Source organism: Cibotium barometz, chromosome 15, assembly GCF_041138505.1.
Source record: "Cibotium barometz isolate CiBa-2024 chromosome 15, ASM4113850v1, whole genome shotgun sequence".
Lineage (NCBI taxonomy): Eukaryota > Viridiplantae > Streptophyta > Polypodiopsida > Cyatheales > Cibotiaceae > Cibotium > Cibotium barometz.
Genome location: NC_141060.1, coordinates 6,223,093 through 6,245,846, shown reverse-complemented (window position 1 = coordinate 6,245,846; position 22,754 = coordinate 6,223,093). Strand labels below are relative to the sequence as shown.

The following is a 22,754-nucleotide window of genomic DNA, read 5'->3' as shown; positions in this document are numbered from 1 at the left end:
AGATTGAGAGAGGAGCTCAAGCATTAGGAAACTCTTTCAATTATAAAGATCCTTGTAGTGAGTGAGTGAGTGAGTGTCTGTGTGTGCGCGCGTGCGCCACGGCACGTGCGTGTACTTGTGGGTGGGTCCTTCCTTTTTTAAGGCATAAGGGCACCTTAGATTTAGCATGTGGGAGTGAGAGTGTAAGGTATAAGGGCACCTTAGCTTGGAGCATTTGGGAGACTACTAGCATTTTCGTTAATATCTTGCCAACTGTCATACTGCTGGAGGAAAGTCAAACTGCTGGCCAAACTGTTGCAAAGGCACTTGCATGCTTACTTTCTTTGGAGCAGGAGAGCTATATAATCTTTCCATCAAAGGACATGATCCCACGAGAGGAGGCTGAGATGCGAGAGGCTGTTCTTTTGAAATCCTACACACACAGTCTACGTGGAATGACAGTAAGGAGAGAATGATCAAGAGCGTGGGAGACGCTACCACTTCTTAACGCATAAGGAAATGGACCTCTCAAGCATTGATGGGACAATATGACATAGCATCACATATTTGGGCAGTTCACCCCAGCTGACTGAGAGATTGTCGTCGCCTTGGACATTGTGCACACATGCTCATGGAAATCTTCCATGAAAGCTCGACTCCACTGTATTCAATCACCTCTCGCATGGGTTTCGATAGTTGGCCACCTTCTAAAATAACTTTTACTAACCTTTACTTAGCCACCTATGGCCCTATGCCTTAAAAGGGAAAGACATTACACACACACACAACCACACAGACAGCGAACACATTTATGATATAAACAGTTTCCTAATGCTTGGGCTTCACTCCTAGTCTATGGCCCCCTACATAAGTACTTATACTAAGGCTTGTTCACAGGAGTCCCTTTGAAATGTCCACTCACTTATGCAACTAAGGTTTCTACCCTTGCAACAAGAAATGGGTGCAATCTCCAAGAGGGACACACACATCTAACAACCAATGAGAAAGATCTACACTCAAGCATGACATACTATGAAACCCTCCAGCTATTGACAAGACTCCTAAGAGATGTACCCATGTGAAAGCCCTACTAGACCTCTAAATCAAGCTGAAAAAAGATAAAACCCACCTTCACAGTGCCAAGGGCTTGCTTCTCATGATACCAAAGAGTATCATGTTTTGCAACCTCAAAAATCTCTCTCTCTCTCTCTCTCTCTCTCTTTGCACTAGGCCAAGAGAAAAGTCACCATAGTGCCCTTGCCCATGTCTATGAGTTATCAGCCTGTTAACAACACCAATAGGAATTGACATTTTCTTCAGGTCCATCTTATCATGTTTAATGCAAGTTCAATCTAGGGATTGCTATTTTCTTCTGGTCCTCCTTATCGTGTATAATGCACAAGTATTTTTAAGGATTCATTTGAGAGCTCAAACATCATGCATAATACAAGTGGCTCCTATATATTCTTTGATTCCACTACATGTAGTGCACTTTGAAAAATCACTTATCTTGGCAAAGCTCACATGCTTAAACTCTATATTGCAAATCCTATTAAGGGTAGCAGACTTCCCTTACACCAGTAGTGCAGCATCTTGCACGGTTCATCTTTCCAGACACTTCAATGCCATTGAGCACTTCATCACAAAGCAGTAAATGTTGGGATACATCTAGTAGTAGAGGCATTGTGTGGCATCTTGTCTGGTTTATCTTTGTCGACAATTCAATGTCATTGGGCACTTCAAAATCGAGTAAATAGGCAACAAAGATGCATGGTGATCAGAAAATGGAAAGAATTGCCAACCGTTAAAAGCAGAGCACGCACAAGAATGGTGCACTCCGGACTCTACACAAGCTGAGTAGGATTATATAAAATGAGTCCAGTGCAGTCCTTCAAATTGGTCAGCAAAGAATCTTAAATGAATGAAGAGGGCACCCTTCAATACCAGCCTTCTGTTGATACATATATGGCCCCGTCTCTTAAGCAAAGGGCATTTTTGATAGGAAAGAATAGCTCGGAACCCATTTAAACGATTGCCTGGCTGACAATTAAGCACCTTTCACATATGGCCACTGTTGTAGGACGGGTGGCTACAGACAGGAAAGATTGACCATCAATGAGTTATCGCTGGGAAGTCTCTTTTCCAACTTGTAAGCAGTTTGTGAGAAAAAGCTCAGCTTTTTATGCACTAGAAACTATATTCAATGGTTTGGCTTTCCGAACATGACCAAGACTGTTCACGAAGGCTTTCCGGGTGCACACCGGAAACATGTGTATGTGAAGCAAGCCCAATCGCTTCAGTACATAAGGAAAACTCAGCTGATCTCTTGCGGTGAACCTGGTGACTTCATTGAACCACAAACACATGAACAGGTTGGTGAGGGGCGTATGCTCTCTAATAATAACAGATGCCTCCGCCAGGGCTGCAAAAAAGTATCAAATGTCAAATGAGATTTTATATAATGGGCTTGAAAGAAAAGATGACAAACACAATCAGGCATAAATTGAACACAGCTTAACTTACCTTTGTGGCCATCAAACCTAGCTTTTTCAGGGAAGCCTTCATTTCGATACTGTGCAAGTTGTACTGCAACCTCCTCAGGTGAAGCCTTATGCTTCTTTACAATCGCCTCACCTTCTTTGTAAACACAATCCCGAGCTCCATGCTCAGAGATTGCAAAGGTCGAATTCATGCGCCATAAAACAGCTTCTAAAACACCCATAGGATCTCTCCTGAACTGAGATTTTGAGTCTACCCAAATAGAGTACTTTGCATTGACAAAAAGCCTGTGGCCTAACATCTAACTTCACAACCACCCAAAAAAAGGAAAAAATTGTTCAGGACAGGTAAAAACCCGACATTAGATAAGAGACTTAATAAGTAGACTTGGATGGAATCAACCAAAAATATAGACAAAATGAGAGCACACCTTAAAACATTCTTTTGAAACAATACCTATAATACATTCAGCAGGCAGGATAAATAAGGCTGAGTGCTGCAGCTCTGATAGAGAAACTCTCATGAAGACGGTCAAAATTGGGGATAAGGGTTAAAATATTCAAAAAAAGTCCAGAAACTTTAAAAATGTAGGTGAAGTCCAGAGCTTTCAAATGTCCCTTCGACATATACCCTTCAACATATAAAACGGACATAATTTCTGAAGGTAAGTTCCATATGAAATATGGAGTTCCAAGACAACCTTGTTAGCCCAATATCAACCCATGCTTGTTCATTGAATAAATGTTCTCAATCAAAACTGCAACTATGCATACAGACCCCTCACATGCATCAGCTCCAACTCTCACGTAAATATGTCATGCTAGGCTGCTAGTTAGGACTATAATTCGGTAGAGCAATCCCCTGATCTATGAAGGAACTAAAGAGGCTATTAGTGTGAGACAAGGCACCCCAAGAAGGCAACAATAGGCGGCCCACCAAAATGTGAATTCAAATTCAAGCGAAATGCAAATGAAGGTGACTGACACAAACTTGACCACATAGTTGGGCCACTTTTCCTATCAAAAAGAACCACCAAAGGAAGATATCATTCCCATTTTGACTACTTGTCATGGCAATACGATTTCAGAACATCAAAGGCCAACTGATTGTGTATCTCTCTCTAACCGTCATGAAATGCAATAGACAACTGCAACTTAGTCCCAACGTTAACAAACAATGCTCTCCAAAAAAAAGATGTAAACTTTGGATCTCTATCTAAAGTAATTGTCCGTGGTAAACCACAAATTGGATACCAAAGGTAGATGAACAAGCGAGCAATGTCTTCTACCGAGGCCGTCTGATTGCACAGAATGAGCATGCAACACTTATCGAACCAGTCAACAATAGTCAAACATTGTATTCCTGGTTCCCATAGCTGCTGGAAGAGGACCTACGAAGTCCATGCTGATGTCCTAAAAGGTCCCTCGGGAATATGCAAAGGCAGCAGCAATCCGCCGGCCTGCTTCAAGTGTGGAACCTTCACTTTTTGGTAAATCTAGCATGCCTTGCCTGGACATACTAGTAGACATCTCTTCTCATCTTTGGCCAATAGAATAACTGCTCAAACTTCTCCAAGGTACTGTTGATACCTCAATGACTCCCAACAAGAGAATACCTCAATGACTTCCAACAAGAGAATCATGGGCATCATGAAGAACTGCATGTCTTTTCTCCATTAGTACACATAGTTGGTTTTAATAGAATAACCAATCATCTTCTTGTGTGCATCCCACACTTGGATGCCACGTGAACATATCTATACAATAGGTGTAGTGTCTTAGAGTGGTTATTGGTCCTTTGTGAGCCCTTGTCCGAGACGAGTCAACCAAGAGTCCACTAGATAGTCATGGTCAAGTGTACAAGTCCCGTACATGGTCATGGTAAGATGTGCATATCTCGCACATGGAGCGATGCCAATACATACTAATAGTCACCCTTTGGAATGATGTGGAGGTGTACCGGGCATTGCTTGGTGTCACGTGCATCCCGCACTTGGATGCCACGTAGACATTTCTGTACAGAAGGTGCAGGACCTGGGATGGTGAACTGGTCCCATGTGAGCCCAGTCCGGGACGAGTCAGCCAGGGATCCGTCTCAGTCGTCCGAGGTCAGGGGTGCATTGTCCTGCACATGAGTCCAAGGTCAGGTGTGCACTGTCCTGCACATGAAGCAGTGCCAGTCCGCGCTGTGAGTCTCCCTCTGGAATGATGTCAGATGTTCTGTGTATCTGGTTTGCAACTGGATGCCAGGCCTCTGTAGGCATGTAGGTTTGCATGTAGAGATGGGGCCAGCCCATAGGGCTACCCCAGTGCGAAGAATTGCACTTGCACTCTTAGTATGGGCATGGGGGAGGTGTAGAACCACCCCCAAGGGGCCAGGAGGGCCCAAGCTTTGCCCACCAGCCAAGGCATGGGCTGGAAGGGCTGTCGGCCAGCCCTAGGGCTGCTGGACAGGCAGCCGACAGGGTTTGAAACCCTACCCAGCAGGTCAGGCCAGGTGTAGGGGCAGTCCCACACCTCTGCGCAGCATGCCCAGCAGCCAGGAGCTGTCCCAGAAAGCATGCGCAGGCTGGACAGCATTTAATTAAGTGTGAAAGCATTTTATTGAATGGAACCTAGTCGTGGGGCTTTTATTAGCTGGCCGACTGGATGCTGAAGGGAGTATAAATACTCCAGCCAATAATCATTGATCTCATCTCATAATTCACCAAGTGCTCCAAGCAAACAAGGGCCAGGACAGCCAAGAACTTGCTAAAGCAAAGGGGTGAAGGACTGAAGGTCAAGGGCAGGTTTTCCAGCCAAGAAAAGGTCAAGTACTTTGTATTTGTTTTCAGATTTACATCATTCTAATAAAGCAAATACACCATCCGTGGTGGGGGCCCTACAGAGGGTAATTGGGACCCAATACTGTGTCCTCTCCATCTCCCCCTTCTCTCTCTATTTTCTGCACATCGTCTTTCAGTTTGTGCGTTAATTCCGTCGCGAAAAGAGTGCTGTTTTCTGAGTTTTGAAGTACCGATCCTTCTCCGAAGCTTCCGCATATTACAGTGGTATCAGAGCTCACTTCAAGGACAAAGATTCAGCAAAGAAAACCAGAAAATTTTTTCGCTCGTGTGGTTGGTTTTTAGACGCCGGTAGACTACCCCTTTCGGAGTGACTCCTGTCCCTCGAAGGACGGTTGGTTTTTAGCCTCCGGAAGCCTCCGGAAGTCTCCCACACAGATAGTGGATGGTCAGATTGCGTTCCGGAAAGGAACTGCATTTTCCCGCTATGGCGAGCTTTGGCGACGAGAGAGAACCAGAACCATGGGACCAGAGTGCACCAGGCAGCCCAGCTAGGGCACCCGGCTTGAGTGTAACAGACATGTTCCAGCAGATGATGCGAGCAATCGCAGACCAGACAACCAAGTTGGATGAGCAGAAGGTGCGGATTTTGGCTCTGGAGGAGCGTTCTCGCTCTCCAGCGTCGCGTTTTCCATCTCCTCCTCCCTCTCCTTCCGTACCCCAGATACCAGATCCTCGTCACAAGGACCCTCTCGAGGGGTCACAGCCGCAGCCAAGCTCCTTGCTTGAGATGCAGATGCGTGCATTGGAGATTCGACAACGAGAAGACGACGCCATGCGACGAGTGAAACACGAGCGTTACCTCAGAGCTTTGGATGCCAGATTGACACCGGCGGCGCCCTCGAATCATTTTCCCGAGAAAATGAATTTCAGTAAGTATAATGGTAAACTCGATCCCACTACTCTTTATTCATGGTTACATCAATTTGAAGCTTACTTTGCCGCAGTTAGGAAAACAGATACTGACAAAGTGATCTTAGCTAGTTGGTACTTGGAAGGTGAGGCCATTCCTTGGTGGACTCGGTGGGCTCATGCCCACACCAGTGCAGGTATGGCAGCTTATGTGTGGGACGAGTTCGTCCGCGACCTTAAGCAGCGGTTTCTACCGCCCCACTACCTTGAGCGACTCGAAGACGAGTTCAGGGGAGCGCGTCAGAACGCGCAACCAGTCCTTCAGTTTGCCAATAAAATTTCGACCTTGTGTCTACAATTAGGCTTATCTGATACGGACAAGAAAGGGCAGTTTTTGTATGGCCTGGACACGCAAATCCAATGGGAGGTGCATATGTTTAGGCCAGCCACCTTTGAGGACGCACTCTCGCTTGCGCAGAGTGCAGAAATGAAACACAATGGTGGCAAGCCCAAGACTTCCCAGCCGGCTCCTCCCAAGGCTAACGCCTCGGGGGACAAAAGCCAGAACCAGACGGGGTCTTCCCCAGGACAGAGCCCGGGAGGCTCTGGCTCCAAGAACTCGAACAATGCGTCTAAGCTTACTCCAGACCAGAAAGCGGAGGCAGGCAAGACAGGTGGCAAGTTGAGTGCTGAGGAGCTTTCTCAGTACAGGAAGGAGGGTAGATGTTACTTTTGTCACACAAAAGGACATACTTCTTGGGATTGTCCGAAGAAGCCTCCAAAGGCCGCCGCCGCCTCCACAGCTTCCGTGGTGAGCACAGCTCCCACACAGACCCCAGCGGCTACCCCTAGTTCTTCAACCCCCGGTGCTTCAGTTGGAGCAATTATTAGCCGGGAGCTCGAAGATAAGCAGAAGGGCGCCCATGACCAGGAGTATGAGCGCAACGAATTGCTCAAGTCCTTTGGCTACATAGGTGGCCAAAGAGTCGTTGTCTTGTTTGACAGCGGCAGCACGGAGGATGTGATCACGGAAGAGGCCGCTAGGCGTGCCCGTTTCGAGCTGACTCCGGTGGACAAACAAGTTGAGGGTTTTAGCACAGGTATGACAACGAGCGTCAAGTATGAAGCTCTAGGTGCTAAGTTAGTGATTCAGGGCATAGAGTTTGTGCGTGACTTTATGGTTGCCCCTCTAGTAGGAGCAGACATAATTTTGGGTATCCAGTGGTTTCACAAGTTTCTTCCTGATGTCAAGTGGGACAAGCACACGTTCCAGATCGATCGGAATGTGTCAAACACCCCGGTGACCATTAAGTGTGAGACAGGTATTCCAAACTTTCCGCTCATAAGCCACTTGCAGGCTAAGCGAGCAGTCAGGAAAGGCGCACAGTGTGCGATGATTTACATCCAGACAGCCCAGACGATGGCCAGTGCTTCCGAGAAGTACTCGGTTCTCCATGAAAAGTTCAAGAAGATTTTTCTTCCGGACAGTCTCCCTCCCTAGCTTCCCCCGTCCAGACCGGAGGATCACAAGATTGACCTCCTCCCAGGCTCGGAACCCCCGAGCAAGTTTCCGTATCGCCTTTCTAAGGCAATGGAATCGGAGTTGGACCGCCAACTCCAAGAATTGTTGCAAGCTGGCTTCATCCGCCCCAGCGTGTCGCCATTTGCAGCACCGATCTTATTTGTCAAGAAGAAAAATGGGTCTTCTCGGTTGTGTGTCGATTATCGTGCACTCAACAAGCTGACTGTCAAGAGCAGATTCCCAATGCCTCGAATTGACTATATTCTCAAGAGGCTGAGTGGAGCTAAGGTGTTCTCCAAACTGGATTTAAAGAGTGGGTACCACCAGGTACGGATTGTAGAGGGGGACATCCCCAAGACAGCCTTCCGTACAGAACGGGCCCACTATGAATTTGTGGTCATGCCATTTGGTTTGACGAACGCCCCAGCTACATTTAACCGCATGATGATGCGTATTTTCCGGGAGTTGATTGGAGTGTGTGTGTTCATATTTGCCCATGACGCCATTACAGGTGGTCATAGGGGCATGAATTCGACTCTGGAGAAATTAGAACGGCAATACTATTGGCCAAAGATGAGGCGTGATGTGTTTACATATGTACAACGCTGTGACATTTGTCAAAAGGTGAAAGCTCCTCGTGGAAAGAAGATAGGGTTGTTACAGCCTTTGCCAATTCCTGAGGGTCCTTTCCAGGACATTTCGATGGACTTTGTCACAAATCTGCCTCCCAGTCCGAGTAAGCGTAATACAGAGTGTTTAACTATTGTTGACAGGTTCAGCAAATTTGTTATGCTTATTCCTTGCAGGGCCAATGTGACCGCCGAGGATGTTGCCCAGTTATTCATTCGGCATTGGTACCCGATTGGTGGGATTCCTAGGACCATAGTGTCAGACCGAGATGCCAAGTTTACCAGTCATTTTTGGAGGGCATTGTTTGATAATTTTGGTACTAAGTTGAATTTTTCCAGTGCATTCCACCCACAGACAGATGGCCAGACAGAGATATACAACCAGTTGGCCTTTGATGTGCTGAAGTGTTATGTCCACGATCAGCAAGGTAAGTGGGAATCGTTTTTGCCTTTAGTTCAAGCTGTTTTGAATGACTCTTTTTCTTCAGCTATTGGCAGGACTCCGTATGAGGCAGCGTTTGGAAGGCCTTTCCAGTCGTTGTTAACCAGGACTTCGTCTTCAGTACCGAAGGCGAACAGAGTGACGGAGTCTTACCAGGAGATCCTAGAGTCCGTTAAAGACAGATTGGCTAAAGCGCAAGAGGCCTACACTCGACAGGCCAATAAAGACCGAAGGGACATGAAGTTTTCGGAAGGAGATTGGGTGTATCTTCGGATTATGAAGCAAAGATTGAAGCAGGTGGGCAAGCGATGCCCAAAGTTGTCTTTCAGGAGCTTCGGACCATTCCCCATCCGGAAAAAGATTAATGAGGTGTCTATGCAGTTAAAGCTACCTCCGAGTTGGACTATGCACGATGTATTTCATGTCAGTTGGTTAAAGCCATATGCAGGTCCACCACCTTCAGAGGTCAAAGACGAAGCGGAACCAGACATCATTGATGAAGCAGAAGTAATGGTTCCAGAACAGATCCTTCTGCACCGTTTCAAGCATGGCTCCGGCCGAAGACTACGACAGTTTCTCATGAAGTTTCAGGACCGAGGAACTCATGAAGCGGTATGGCTCGACAAAGAATTTTTCGAAGACTATCCGGCATTATTGACGGATTATTTGGAGGCTATGCAGCTTCCGTCAAGTTAAGCAGAAGGGGATGTCACGTGCATCCCGCACTTGGATGCCACGTAGACATTTCTGTACAGAAGGTGCAGGACCTGGGATGGTGAACTGGTCCCATGTGAGCCCAGTCCGGGACGAGTCAGCCAGGGATCCGTCTCAGTCGTCCGAGGTCAGGGGTGCATTGTCCTGCACATGAGTCCAAGGTCAGGTGTGCACTGTCCTGCACATGAAGCAGTGCCAGTCCGCGCTATGAGTCTCCCTCTGGAATGATGTCAGATGTTCTGTGTATCTGGTTTGCAACTGGATGCCAGGCCTCTGTAGGCATGTAGGTTTGCATGTAGAGATGGGGCCAGCCCATAGGGCTACCCCAGTGCGAAGAATTGCACTTGCACTCTTAGTATGGGCATGGGGGAGGTGTAGAACCACCCCCAAGGGGCCAGGAGGGCCCAAGCTTTGCCCACCAGCCAAGGCATGGGCTGGAAGGGCTGTCGGCCAGCCCTAGGGCTGCTGGACAGGCAGCCGACAGGGTTTGAAACCCTACCCAGCTGGTCAGGCCAGGTGTAGGGGCAGTAGCACTTGAATAGTCATTCTGCTGGTTTGTCTAGAAAGGCATTAATACCACTATGATCGCTTGCCTAATATGGCAATGGCAAGTGCACACGCTCCTGACAAACAGCTCCCTATAGGCTGCAAAGGGCGATGAATGGCTCTCTAGCTCCCTATAGGCTGCAAAGGGCGATGAATGGCTCTCTAGAAGACTGAAATTGCTCCACGTAACCCCCCCCCCCCCCCCCCCCCCCCCCCCCCAAAAAAAAACATTTCGTACGGTATCGTACGAATCCGTACGGTACCGTATGATACGGCAGGTACGTACGGTTTCAGCCGTACGACGTACGGAATCAACTATGCTCATGCCATTCACACTGTCCACCATGTCCTCGTGCACACTTGCATACTGTCCAGAGAAAAACACAGGGTCATGACAGTAAGTATTCCCAAAAACTAAATTTACAGCTTTATGAGTTCACATGCTAATAATTATTGGTGCAGGTTCACACACACTTATAAGTGGCCGGACAATTTATAAGGTATTCAATCTGAGAAGGACTTATTTAATACATGTGGCAGCCATAAGGTGGGCACCGGACTTCATTTATACCCGCTTTTAGGAGGCGCCCCCTTTTTGGACCCAAAAAGCACACATTTGAGCTATTTCTGGCGGGACCCCTTATTACTGGCAAAAAACTCAGATTTGGAGCATGCGCCTGCTTTCCTGGGTGCATGGGAGCTGGTCGACCTGCTTTCCTGGGAGTTGTGGGCAGCCTTTTCTCACCATCCATTGCGACGGAAACCATCCAGGTGTATGGTAGAAGTTGGTCGACTTCTTTTGGGAGCCTTTCTTGCAACTGGCCGCCTGTTTACAGCTCTTAAAAAGCTGTTGATCAGGGCACAAAACAGGGGAGAAAGCTGGCCGATTGGAGGAAAAAGTCATCTTTTGCTGATCGGAGTCTTCCTCGAATGTGTGTTGCTGCCAGGCGACCCCTTCTGTGGCTTCTGAGAGCTGGTCGACTGTTGATAACAGCCCTATAAGGCTGGTCGACTAGTTCTATGAGCCAGAAAGGAGGAAGATGCAGATGCAGATGCAGAGCTATCCCAGGCTAATGTGCGAGTGCTATGGGCTGTCATGGTTGTCCTACATATGCTTTATGCCAGGAATGCTCACTTGTGCTGAGAATCGTCAGCTAAATTCAGTTTATGTTATGTTTTCTTGTTTTCATATTGTATTGGAAGAAACATGTGCAGCCAGTGGGTGGTGAACCTTGGGCACCCGCAAAGTTGTATTGGAAGCAGATTCCTTTTTGGTAATCTAACCATAAAAAGGGGAAGGCGGGGGGGGGGGGGGGGGGGGGGGTCAGCCCATCTTCTGGCTCCTAGTGTGGTGTACTGTGCAGATTTGTCATATCGTTTTATCTGGCATGCTTATGTGTATTTTCAGATTTCATGATTGATAAGATTTTCCATGTGCAGTTGCCCTTCCATTTACACAGATTCTCTCTCTCTCTCTCTCTCTCTCTCTCTCTCTCTCTCAAGTGTAAGTGTTCTGGCTGCAAACTAGCAAGAAGTTCCAAAGACTTCCACGCATGTAACAGATCTTATCAATTCAATGTAACGGCCAAGGACGCCCCTAGAAAGAAGCATCACAACAATGTAATGTGCACATGAGGTGGCCACATAGAATAAGTCTTTGATTTCTTCGCTTAATGAAGACCTCCAATTGCGGTCCGTGAGGGTGAGGCCCCTCAAAATCTGACATAAATATGTAGGAAGAGCCTTTTATACCCCAATGATGATGCAGGCTTATAATCCACCATGCTTGATGGTCTAGTAACATTGCATAGAATACATAACAACCCATTAACTCACTCATTGGACAGACTTATCATATAGTATACTGATGTTCATGCTAGATGTTCTGCTGGCATCTCATAGCATAGTTCACAACCCCGAAAAATAAGCTTTCGTATGTATGTAATCACTTAGGAACCATATTTTCTACAAGCTTTACCTTGGGTATCTTTCCATTCAAACGTTGATCAGAGAAAGGCAAATTTTCAACCACCACAATGCGCCAATGCCCAATCTTCCGGCTGCTATCCGGCGTTTGCCCTTGTGCAGCTTGTGCTTCCAATGTGATTCATCCCAGAATGCAACATAGCAAACCTGAATATGGACAAGGTGTGACAAAGTTTGCAGGCAGTCCTCACACAGAAAAGACAAGATCGGCTATAAACAGGAGCCCCATCAGGTTTACCTTTGAGAGTGATGCATGGGCCATGTTGATTGGCTGATATAGATCATCACCGCCACCGAAGTTGCATGTTGTTACAACTGCTTCACAACCTTGTAGAAAGATCTTATCTCTTTTCTCTATATTAAAAACGCTTTCCTCACTGCAGAAACCACAATTTACCTCCATAGCCTCACTCACCTGTAAACATAATGCACACATCACAATCTGAAGCAAAGAAGCATGTATGCATAATCAACCCCATGCACAAGAGTAGACTGACCAGCTTTCCTATGACAAGACTGCCACCTTCAACATACACAACCTTCACACAAATACTGTTGCCCAAACCTTGCCTGCTTAGCGTACCTTGAAGCTCTGCTCTCTCTCCTCCATCGTTTGATTTCCAGTGAATAATAGGTCACGACTAGGCACCGAACTGCCCAGGCTTTCAGAGTTTATGCCAAGCTTCTTGTAGTAGAGAGCTTTCACAGGGCTGCTGCTTGGATGGGGGAAATCCAGGGTTGCGATCTCTTCTGGCGAAAGAAGCTTCAAGCATGCTGAAAAAATTAAATGGTTTTACAACAAGGCATAAGAAATCAAATCTAGGGGTTTTACTGGCAAACTTTAGAAAGCTCAACTTATGTTAACAACTTATGATAAGAAACCAATGGAAAGGTATTCAACCAGCCTCAACATCAATGGCCGGGAAATGTAGTTCTCAAGCATGGTAAGTGCAAGTCCTTGAAATCCTCAACCAAATTAAACAAGTAATTGACATCAAGGTGCTTACGTTCCCGAATTCCAGCCACTGTCCTCATGGGCATGTCCAGGTTGTCAAGGTTGCTTTCCTTCTTGATCGTGCCGTCTTCGGAGAGGTCAGACTCTTGAAATTCATTGAAAGCTCCTAGTCTTCCTGTGCCATAATCAAGCATACACCGAATCGAGAAATGCCACATAAGGATTTCTTATAAATTCTACCATGTCCAGCCTTTAAGCAGAAAAGGCCTAAATAGAGGGAAGCCAACTACTAGTACATATTCAGCAAGACAAAGAAAGCAAAGAAACAAATACAAAGCAAAACAACTACAAGAAACCCTAAAAAGCAATGCAGCTATCGGAAACCCTAAGAAAGCAATACAGGAGACAGAAACCAACCAGAAAACTTTTTAAAAAAGGCTTTGCAACAGTGCAACAGAAAGAACCCCAAATAGCAGACAAAAATCCTGGAAAAGCCATGCAGCAGTCAGGACCCTAAAACAGTCAATGCGGATTGCTAGAAAAAATGCCAGGAAAAACAGTGATGAGGAAGAAGTACTTGGGAGGATGAAGTGATCCTGAGATAAATGGCAGACCTCCAAGACGAGCCAGGGCACCACCGTCACTGCGAGCAGGGCGGGCCACCAGGCGAGGGTCTTTTTGAGTAGCCAGCGAGGTTCTCTGTGCGCCCTCCTTCTCTTGTGATGTTTCCTGTGCTTGCTGGACTTGTGGGCTGTGTCTTCCATGTCTTCCTGGTGGGTTGTGGTGGGGATGACCGATCCCCGGCTGCTGCTGCTCTCGGATCCCCATTGCTGCTGTTGAGAGGTAGAAGAAGATGAAGATGGAGACCACATGCTCATCTTGGGCTTCCTTATGCTCGCTGGATCCATGGCAGTTCTGAACGAGAAAAGAAGATGGTGGTAATGGCAGATCTAGCTAGCGACTCCTGCTCATTGCTTCTTTTTAAGTTTTTTGCATTTACAATTCTTCTACCTTATTTTGTTTAATAATTTTGGTTCAAATTTTCTTCCGAGAAGAAGCTTGATGGAAATTTGAGAGAGAGAGAGAGAGAGAGACTTTTAGGGGTTTAAAATAGACAAATCATGAAAGACTATGGGGGACATGAGACAAAGCAAATAACAAGTTACAGAGAGTGAGATATACATATATACATATATATATATATATATATATATATATCTTAAATTCAAAAATTCATGATATGAAATAGGTCTAATGATTATCATATAATTAATTGACATAAAACCTAATTTTCTTTAACTTTAATTCAATTTTACATATTCTAATAATTAAGAAACCATATTCCATCTACATCTTTTTTGCAACTTTATATTTCTCCTACAATGTTTCCCAACAGTGGTCACCATCCACAAATCATTTGCTCATAAACAAATGCTTGACCATTTAATTCACTTTTAAAAATGACCCTCGCACTATCCTTTTGCTAGGTCAGAAGTGGTTAGTGCAAGATCCCTTACAAAGGCATGGATCCACCCTTATGCTACCCATGTGGGGTAGAAGTGGTTAGTGCAAGAGCCCTTACAAGACATGGATCCACCTGAGTCCAAATTTAGTTTTGGTCAAATAACCCTTCAAAAGACCTTGGGATAGTTTCTTAGACATTCTTCTCATTTTAAGAACGTCCAATTAGTGACTATCAGATTCCTAGTGGGACCATTTAATTCGCTTTTTCCCCCCTCATGTTAATGGTGTCCGCTTAGTGAATGGCTTATCTAGGCCAAATACATATTCATGCAAAGCTGTCTGCAACCTAGGGAAATCGATGGGTAGATTCTAGCTACAGGTACGAAGATGCAGAGAGGTGGACACGTTATTCTTGTGAATCAAAAGCTACAATGCAAGGATGTTGATTTTAGAAAGGGCCTACAAACATTAAAACTTTAGGGACATATAAGCATGTAAACTTTAGGGCTGGCCAAACAAGTAAGCCTCACTGGCACAAGTGAAGAACCTAATATAAAGATACTGAGCCTCACTAGCACAAGTGAAGATCCTAACATAAAGACCTCACCCCTGAGCAAGAAGAAGGATTGATAGCCTTGCTCCAGGAATTTCAGCATGTTTTCACATTGACATGAAGGGAATTCCTCTAGAAGTGGTGAAACATGCGATCCCTCTCCATGGAAGTGCAAAACCATCCAAACAAGAGCCTACCACATGAATCCCAAGTACAAAAAATTTGGTCAAAGAAGAGCTAACAAGCTCATTGATGTGGGATTTGTGTATGAGATTGAGCACACTAAGTGGTAGTCACTAATATGATTGTTCCCAAAAAGAAGATTGTGATTCCCTATATGGATTGATGGTTGAAAAGCTATGGCCCAAGAAGTGGTTTGCTAAAGGATAAGTGCATGAAGGTAGGAGACATAGTACTTATATACAGTGTCAAGAAAACGGAAACTCAAGTATTGATCCCTACCAAGTTAGAGAAATTGTTCATTAAGGTGCATTAAAGATAGAGACTCTAGATGGGGTTGAGAAGGAAGGATATTTCAATGGTAGCAAACTAAAACGGTACTATATGGACTCTCACCTAGGACATGCTCTCTCAAGTTCACATGAAAAAGTAGGAGAGGCTAACAATGAAATCCGAAGGGCATGCCTCAAGGCAAATGCCTCACAAAGAAACAACCAAATGCCCCCAAGCATACTGAGACATCTCTATACATGCAATTGACCTTCACGATGCTATTAAGGTAGAAACAACAATGAAACCTACTAACCTTGAGCTAGAGTTTCCCTAGAAAGACCACCTAGCTACGAGGCTAGCCTTGGTTGACACTGGGGCTAGTCACAATTTCTTATCTTGGGAGACGTGGACCTTGTTAGGCCACCCACCCCTCACACCATCCGCACATCCTGGTAAAATAATACCCAATCCATGACCATTGGTTGTTTTGAAGCATAGTTTTTCATTTGATCTAAACCTACATTTTGCAAGTTTTATGTGACCCCCACATATATAATGAGAGAATGCATCATCCTCAAAAGGGGATGGATTGTGGCCATTGGTTGCATAGTCAGCTAGCCAGAATCGTAACACTCAAGCTTCCCCATGGAATGATTTTATCATACCCTTGGTGAATGAGGACATCCCAAACCCTTCAATATCTCTAAGCCTTGTTGTCTAACTACACACTATCATATCAAGTAACCCCTAACACACAACACTTCTCTTGCCTTGATGCATTGGCCACCCCCTTTAGCCCACCCCTTCACATGTCAACCTTAATAATATTTCAAGGTTGTCATCACCAAGAAGGAGTGGGTACCCAAGAGCGCCCTTGATAGTAGCCAAGGTTGGTAGTACAATGCGCAAGCAAAGGCCTAGCAGCCAACACACGACAAAATATATATTCACATGTACACAAACATAAAATGTGCACACGCACACATGCACGTGTGCTCAACACACACCCAACCACTTACATTCACACGCACACACACATTAACACCCATGTGATATATGGCCACACCCTATTTACACACCCACGGCCCCCACCTTTACATCCCCACAGCAGATCAACACTAGCATCCCATGAAGGAAGCAAAAGCAAGAAAGAGCTCACGCAAGAAATAGAAAGTGTGATAGTGAGAAACGTAGAGTGTGAGAAACATCACTCACGAGAAGAAGCTAGGGAGAGTATAAGAAAAACAAAACACGAGAAAGAGTTTGTGCAAGAAACAAAAAGTGTGAGAGATCACATGCAAGAGATCATGAGAAAACACTAAGCACGGGAAATATTGCTCACAAGATGAGATGAAGTGAAAGTTAGAAAAAAGAGCATGTAAGAAAAAGAGAAGTAGCACTCACCAGAAGAAACGAGAGCACAAAAACAGAGCTTATGAGAAGAATCGAGAGCACAAACATAGAGCTCACAACAAGAAGAAGTGAAAGCAATCACAAGAAACAAAAAACACAAGGAAGAGAGCGACCAAGAGCTTGTGCAACAAACAGAAAGCGCAAGAAATCATGAGTGAAAAGATGCAGGGGGGAAGAGAGCTTGAGCTCTTGCAAGCACACACACACTCACAAAACCCTAATAGAGAACACACAAGGTGAGAGGCTGAAAATCTTCTTCTCCTTCACTCAACACTCAACACACCATATATAAGATAAGAGTACACATAATATGAAAGGTACTCAACCAATACATACACGGGTTCTCTATAGTGTGAACCCAACTAAATGAGCTGGCGCTATAACTATGCTAGAATGGCTGTCACACAGCCTGTCATCCCACTGGCCGCATATCACCCATGATCTCACCAACCATGCCAGTGGTGTAAGTGTGGGGCCTATCCCCCAGGCGGGTCATCAGCGTCCATCGCCTCACTAGACGAGCTCGATATCTCAATACTCCCCCTCGAGCTCAACTCCATCTCATGTACACCAAGTGAAGCTCTGAATTTGCGGAGCTTCTCTGTACCCAATGCTTTGGTGAAGATGTCAGCTACCTGATCCTCTGTGCTGACATAAACAAGGTCAAGGTCTCCTGCCAAGACCTTCTCTCTGACAAAATGGTAGTGGACCTCTATATGCTTCATGCGAGCATGAAAAACTGGGTTCCTGGCCAATTGTATACTGCTAATGTTGTCACAGAAAATGACAACTTGTCTATCCACTGATAGACCCAAATCTGCAAGTAGCTTTCTCAACCAAGCTACCTCACATGCTGCCATAGCAGCTCCTCTGTACTCGGCCTCTGTACTGGATAGAGCAACCGTAGGCTGCTTCTTGCTGCTCCAAGTCACAGCAGCACTCCTCAAAGAAAACATGAATCCACTGGTAGATCTTCTATCTGAGATACTACCAGCCCAATCAGCATCTGTGTACCCATGTACACATATCTCTGTCCCAGTCTCATAAAATAGTCCACAATGCAAAGTAGACCTCACATACCTCAGTATGCGTCTCAATGCATCCAAATGCGGTTTTCGTGGAGCCTGCATAAACTGACTCACCAACCCAACAGCATAGCTCAAATCTGGTCTGGTGATCGTCATGTAGATCAAGCTTCCTACTATGCGCCTATACATAGTAGGATCCTCCAAGATCTCTCCTGAATCTGCACTCAACTTGCCATTCTGATCCAATGGCACGGAAATAGGCTTACAGCCTGTCATACCATACTTGGACAACATGTCCAAGCCACACTGTCTCTGCAGTAATCCAATACCATGTGGTGACCTAATCACCTCAATGCCCAAGAAATATCTGAGCTCCCCCAGATCCTTCATCTCAAACTTCTGTCTAAGCAAGATCTTTACATCAAAGATCTCTGCATCATGGTCCCCCGTAATGAATCTACATAGATGACAACAAGCACAACCCCTCTATCACCATGTCTCACATATAGCGAGAAATCTGCATTGGCTGCATCTCACATACAGCAAGATCTTTACATCAAAGATCTCTGCATCATGGTCCCCCGTAATGATCAAGTCATCTACATAGATGACAACAAGCACAACCCCTCTATCACCATGTCTCGCATACAGCAAGAAATCTGCATTGGCTACATGAAAGCCAATAGTGCCAAGATATTCAGAAATCTTGTCAGACCATGCTCTTGGTGCTTGTTTTAAGCCATACAAGGCTTTCTTCAGCCTGCAAACATGCTCGGGGTGACCCACATCCTCATAACCAGGTGGCTGCAACATATACACCTCTTCTTGCAAATCCCCATGCAAGAATGCATTCTTTACATCCATCTGATGTAAAGACCATTGCTTTGACGCAGCCACTGCTATCACAACTCTCACTGTTGCCATCTTGGCAACTGGGCTGAAAGTTTCCTCATAATCAATGCCATATGTCTGCGCATATCCTTTGGCTACCAATCTAGCCTTGTATCTGCTTATGCTTCCATCACTCACTGTTATGTTTTACTTTGTACACCCACTTGCATCCAATGGCTTTCTTGCCTTCAGGCAATTGCACTAAGTCCCAAGTTTCATTTCCATATAGTGCATTCATCTCCTCATCCATAGCTTTCTCCCAACACACATTTCCAACAGCCTCATCAATGCATGCGGGCTCAACAACTTGCATAACCTTTGCCATATATGCATAGTGATGTGCCACATAACCATCATAGGTAAATCTCTGCACAAGATTTTTCACTCTCCCAGATCTTCGCAGCTTTTCATTCATGGCTTCCATGGCCTTCTTTACACCAGGTGTTCTCATAGCTGGGATCCCAAGCTCCTCATTCAAGGCTCATATCTGAGCCACTAGACTCTCCATCAACATGACAATGCCCTGTAGAAATGTCAGGCATACCAAGGGACTCAACCACTTTCTCTTTTCCTTTACGTGATGTAGTAATCACATTTGCAGGACTGGTATTATGACGCAGCCTGCCACTCCATGGTCTATCAACAGACCCACTAGATGAGGACTCTCCTGGTCCACTCAAAGACTGTGATTGTTGACCTACATTCTGTGCAACCACACATCCACTCACATCAGCCCCAACAACTTCTTTTTCAGCAGCATACCAGCTGCTTATCTCATCAAAAACAACATCCCTGCTTACCCTCAACTCACGTGTAGCAGGGTTATAACACCTGTATCCCTTTTGCTCAAGGGAATATCCAATAAACACACATTTTTCAGCTTTCGGATCCAGCTTAGTTCTCAGCTCATGTGGCACATGCACATATGCAATGTATCCAAAAACTTTCAGATGAGACAAATCAGGTTTTTTGCCACAATAAACCTCTCCTCTGGAGTTACATCATGTATGGGTGCAGTTGGAGTCCTGTTCATGATGTATACTATTGTAGAAACAGCCTCAACCCAATAGCTATGCGGCATATTTTTCTCTTCCATCAATGCTCGCGCAATCTCAGCAATGTGCCTGTTTTTTCGCTCAGCAACTCCATTTTGCTGCGGAGTGTATCTGCATGTAAACTGTCTCCGAATACCATTCTTCTTCAAAAATTCAGAGAACTCATTGGAGAAGTACTCTCCCCCTCCATCTGACCTTAGGCACTTTACATATTTTCCTGTTTGCTTTTCAACCAAAAATCTGAAATTCTGAAAGTGAGTGAACACCTCACTCTTCTCCTTCATGAAATATACCCACACTTTCCTTGTGTGGTCATCAATAAATGTCACATAATATCTGCAGCCTCCCATAGACATGGTCTTCGTAGGACCCCATACATCTGAATGCATAACATCTAGTGCATTTTTGCTCACATATCTATTACGTGGAAATACATGCTTTGTTTGCTTTCCAAATTGGCATGCCTCACATATTCTCTGCATACCTTCCACTTTAAACTTTGGCAGCCCTGTCACAATTCCTTTAGTCTGCATAGACTTCATTCGCTGCACATTCACATGTCCAATTCTTTTATGCCAAATGTCTTTGTCTGCAACAATCCCTGAACCATTTGCAAACATCGCAGCACTCATTTCAGGCATGTCTACATTCAATGTAAACATTCTGCCCACTCTGTTGCCTTTTGCAACCAACCTACACTGGTCTTCAAAGTCTTCAACATAACAACCATCAGGGTTAAACCAAACCCGCAAACCCTGCTCAATCATCTGGCCAACTGAAACCAGATTCTTTGTTAAACCGAACCTGCAAACCCTGCTCAATTATCTGGCCAACTGAAACCAAATTCTTTGTTATGTTCGGAACGTGAAGTACATCTGCAAGGTACTTCACTTTGCCATCCTGCATAGACAATGGCACATCTCCAACATGGGCAATTGGATGAGCAGTGTCATCCCCTGTTTCCACAAAACCTGGTCTTTCAAGGTTTTTCATCTCCTTGAACCACTCCCCATGACTTGTCATGTGGTTGGAAGCATCTGAATCCACATGCCATACATCATCTTTTTGTGCTGTTTCGACATTTTCAGACATGGCATTCACGACATGCTGCATAACAAACAACCTTTCATTATCCTCATTGTTTCTGCTTGAGGATGCATAGTTGTTCTGCTGCACTTTCCCATTTTGCATGTCAGCCTGCTTCTTATAACATTCTGCCTGCACATGTCCAGGCTTACCACAATAATAGCATTCACATGCATCATTATACTGCCTTTGCCAATTTCCACGGCCTCTTTGACCCCCCCTGCCTCTGAATTTGCCTCTTCCACCTGCGTGTTGTTGTTGTTGTTGTTGTTGTTGTGTATTTTGGGACTGTTGTTGTTGCTGCTGCTGGCCATAATTCTGATTACCTATTCGGCCACCTCCTTGACCGCGTCCACGGCCTCCTCTACCTCGTCCTCTTCCTGAACTTGTGTAGAAGGCCTGTTGCTCTAAACTGTTTTTGTATTGTGAAGACTGTTGGTCTTCACCCAAGCTCTTCTCTTCTATAATCAGCATAGACACCAAATCTGTAAAGTTAGGAATGTTTTCCCGAGTCTGAATAGACGTCTTGAACGCCTTGTATTGTGGCCCGAGACCACGTAGACAGACTTCCACCTTATCATCATCATCTACTGACACACCAATAGATGCAAGGGATTCCACAATACCCTTTATCTTCAATGCATAGTCATTCACAGACATGCTCTTTTTCTCCACAGTATGAAGTTCGTTCTTCAACTATGTCTTGCGTGCCTTGGTATTTGTTTCATAGAGTTTAACCAAGGTGTCCCACACCTCCTTGGGGGACTTAGCATCCTGAATATGCCCAATCATGGTGTCCTGTATACTAATGGAGAGCCAATACATAACTTTCCTGGCTCCTTGGTTCTAGTCTTTAAACTCTTTCACATCTGCAGTAGTCAGATTTATGTCCGGTATCTCTGGTGCCTCTTCATGCTCACCTTCTATGTAGTCCCAATAGCCCTTTCCCATCAGGAAATTCGTCAACCTGAATCTCCAAGCATGGAAGTTATTCTTATCAAGCTTCTCAGCCACAATCTGGGTTATGCCATCATTTGATATCTTGCCAGATACACAAATTTACCAGAAACAGCACTCTGGTTTTTTCTACACAAACTGCTGTATTTTCTGCAGCGGTACTATAGTACTCTCAAATATCACAACCAGTGACTTCAATGTGCATACATACACCCAATGGCAACTGTTGACCTCTTTGCAGCACCCACAGTGTCTGCATAGTCAATCTGTCTTCCTGCAGTTCTTAAAACAGAGTTCTGCAGAGAATCGATGACTTACCGGCAGTGCTCGAAATCGCCTGCTTTCTGAAAAACGGAGGTCCAGACACGCCCGAAACGCGTTTTCGGCCCAAAAAACTTTGTTCGATAGGACAATATAGTTGCCCTATAGCTTTACTCCCGCGAAGAAAGCTCCTCAATCAGAGATCGTTTGCCAGTGCCTCCCATAGAGCTCCCGACAAGGGTGTAGTCACCAACACAAATAGGAAAGAGTAGTTGAAGCTCTTACCCTCGTACCGCTTCCTGTGCTTCTCTTGCTTGCAGCTCAGCCCTTAGCACGAACCAGGCTCTGATACCATGAAAAGATGCAGGGGGGAAGAGAGCTTGAGCTCTTGCAAGCACACACACACTCACAAAACCCTAATAGAGAACACACAAGGTGAGAGGCTGAAAATCTTCCTCTCCTTCACTCAACACTCAACACACCATATACAAGATAAGAGTACACATAATATGAAAGATACTCAACCAATACATACACGGGTTCTCTATAGTGTGAACCCAACTAAATGAGTGGCGCTATAACTATTCCAGTCTCTAGAATGGCTGTCACATAGCCTGTCATCCCACT

At 45.2% G+C, this 22,754-nt stretch overlaps 1 protein-coding gene and 1 long non-coding RNA gene across 2 annotated transcripts in view; one reads left to right on the top strand and one right to left on the bottom strand.

Moving 5' to 3' along the window:
• Window positions 1-22,754, top strand: part of LOC147630895 (uncharacterized) — a 208,893-nt gene that overhangs the window by 87,905 nt on the left and 98,234 nt on the right. The gene's annotated exons all lie outside the window — the stretch shown is intronic.
• LOC147630897 (DNA-directed RNA polymerase subunit beta (DUF616)) lies at window positions 1,490-14,003 on the bottom strand. The gene is given in 8 exon segments (XM_086809266.1): window positions 1,490-2,401; window positions 2,503-2,779; window positions 12,004-12,134; window positions 12,137-12,158; window positions 12,250-12,426; window positions 12,595-12,785; window positions 13,019-13,141; window positions 13,544-14,003. Coding segments are annotated over 8 exon segments (1,494 nt in total). The 5' UTR covers window positions 13,875-14,003; the 3' UTR covers window positions 1,490-2,159.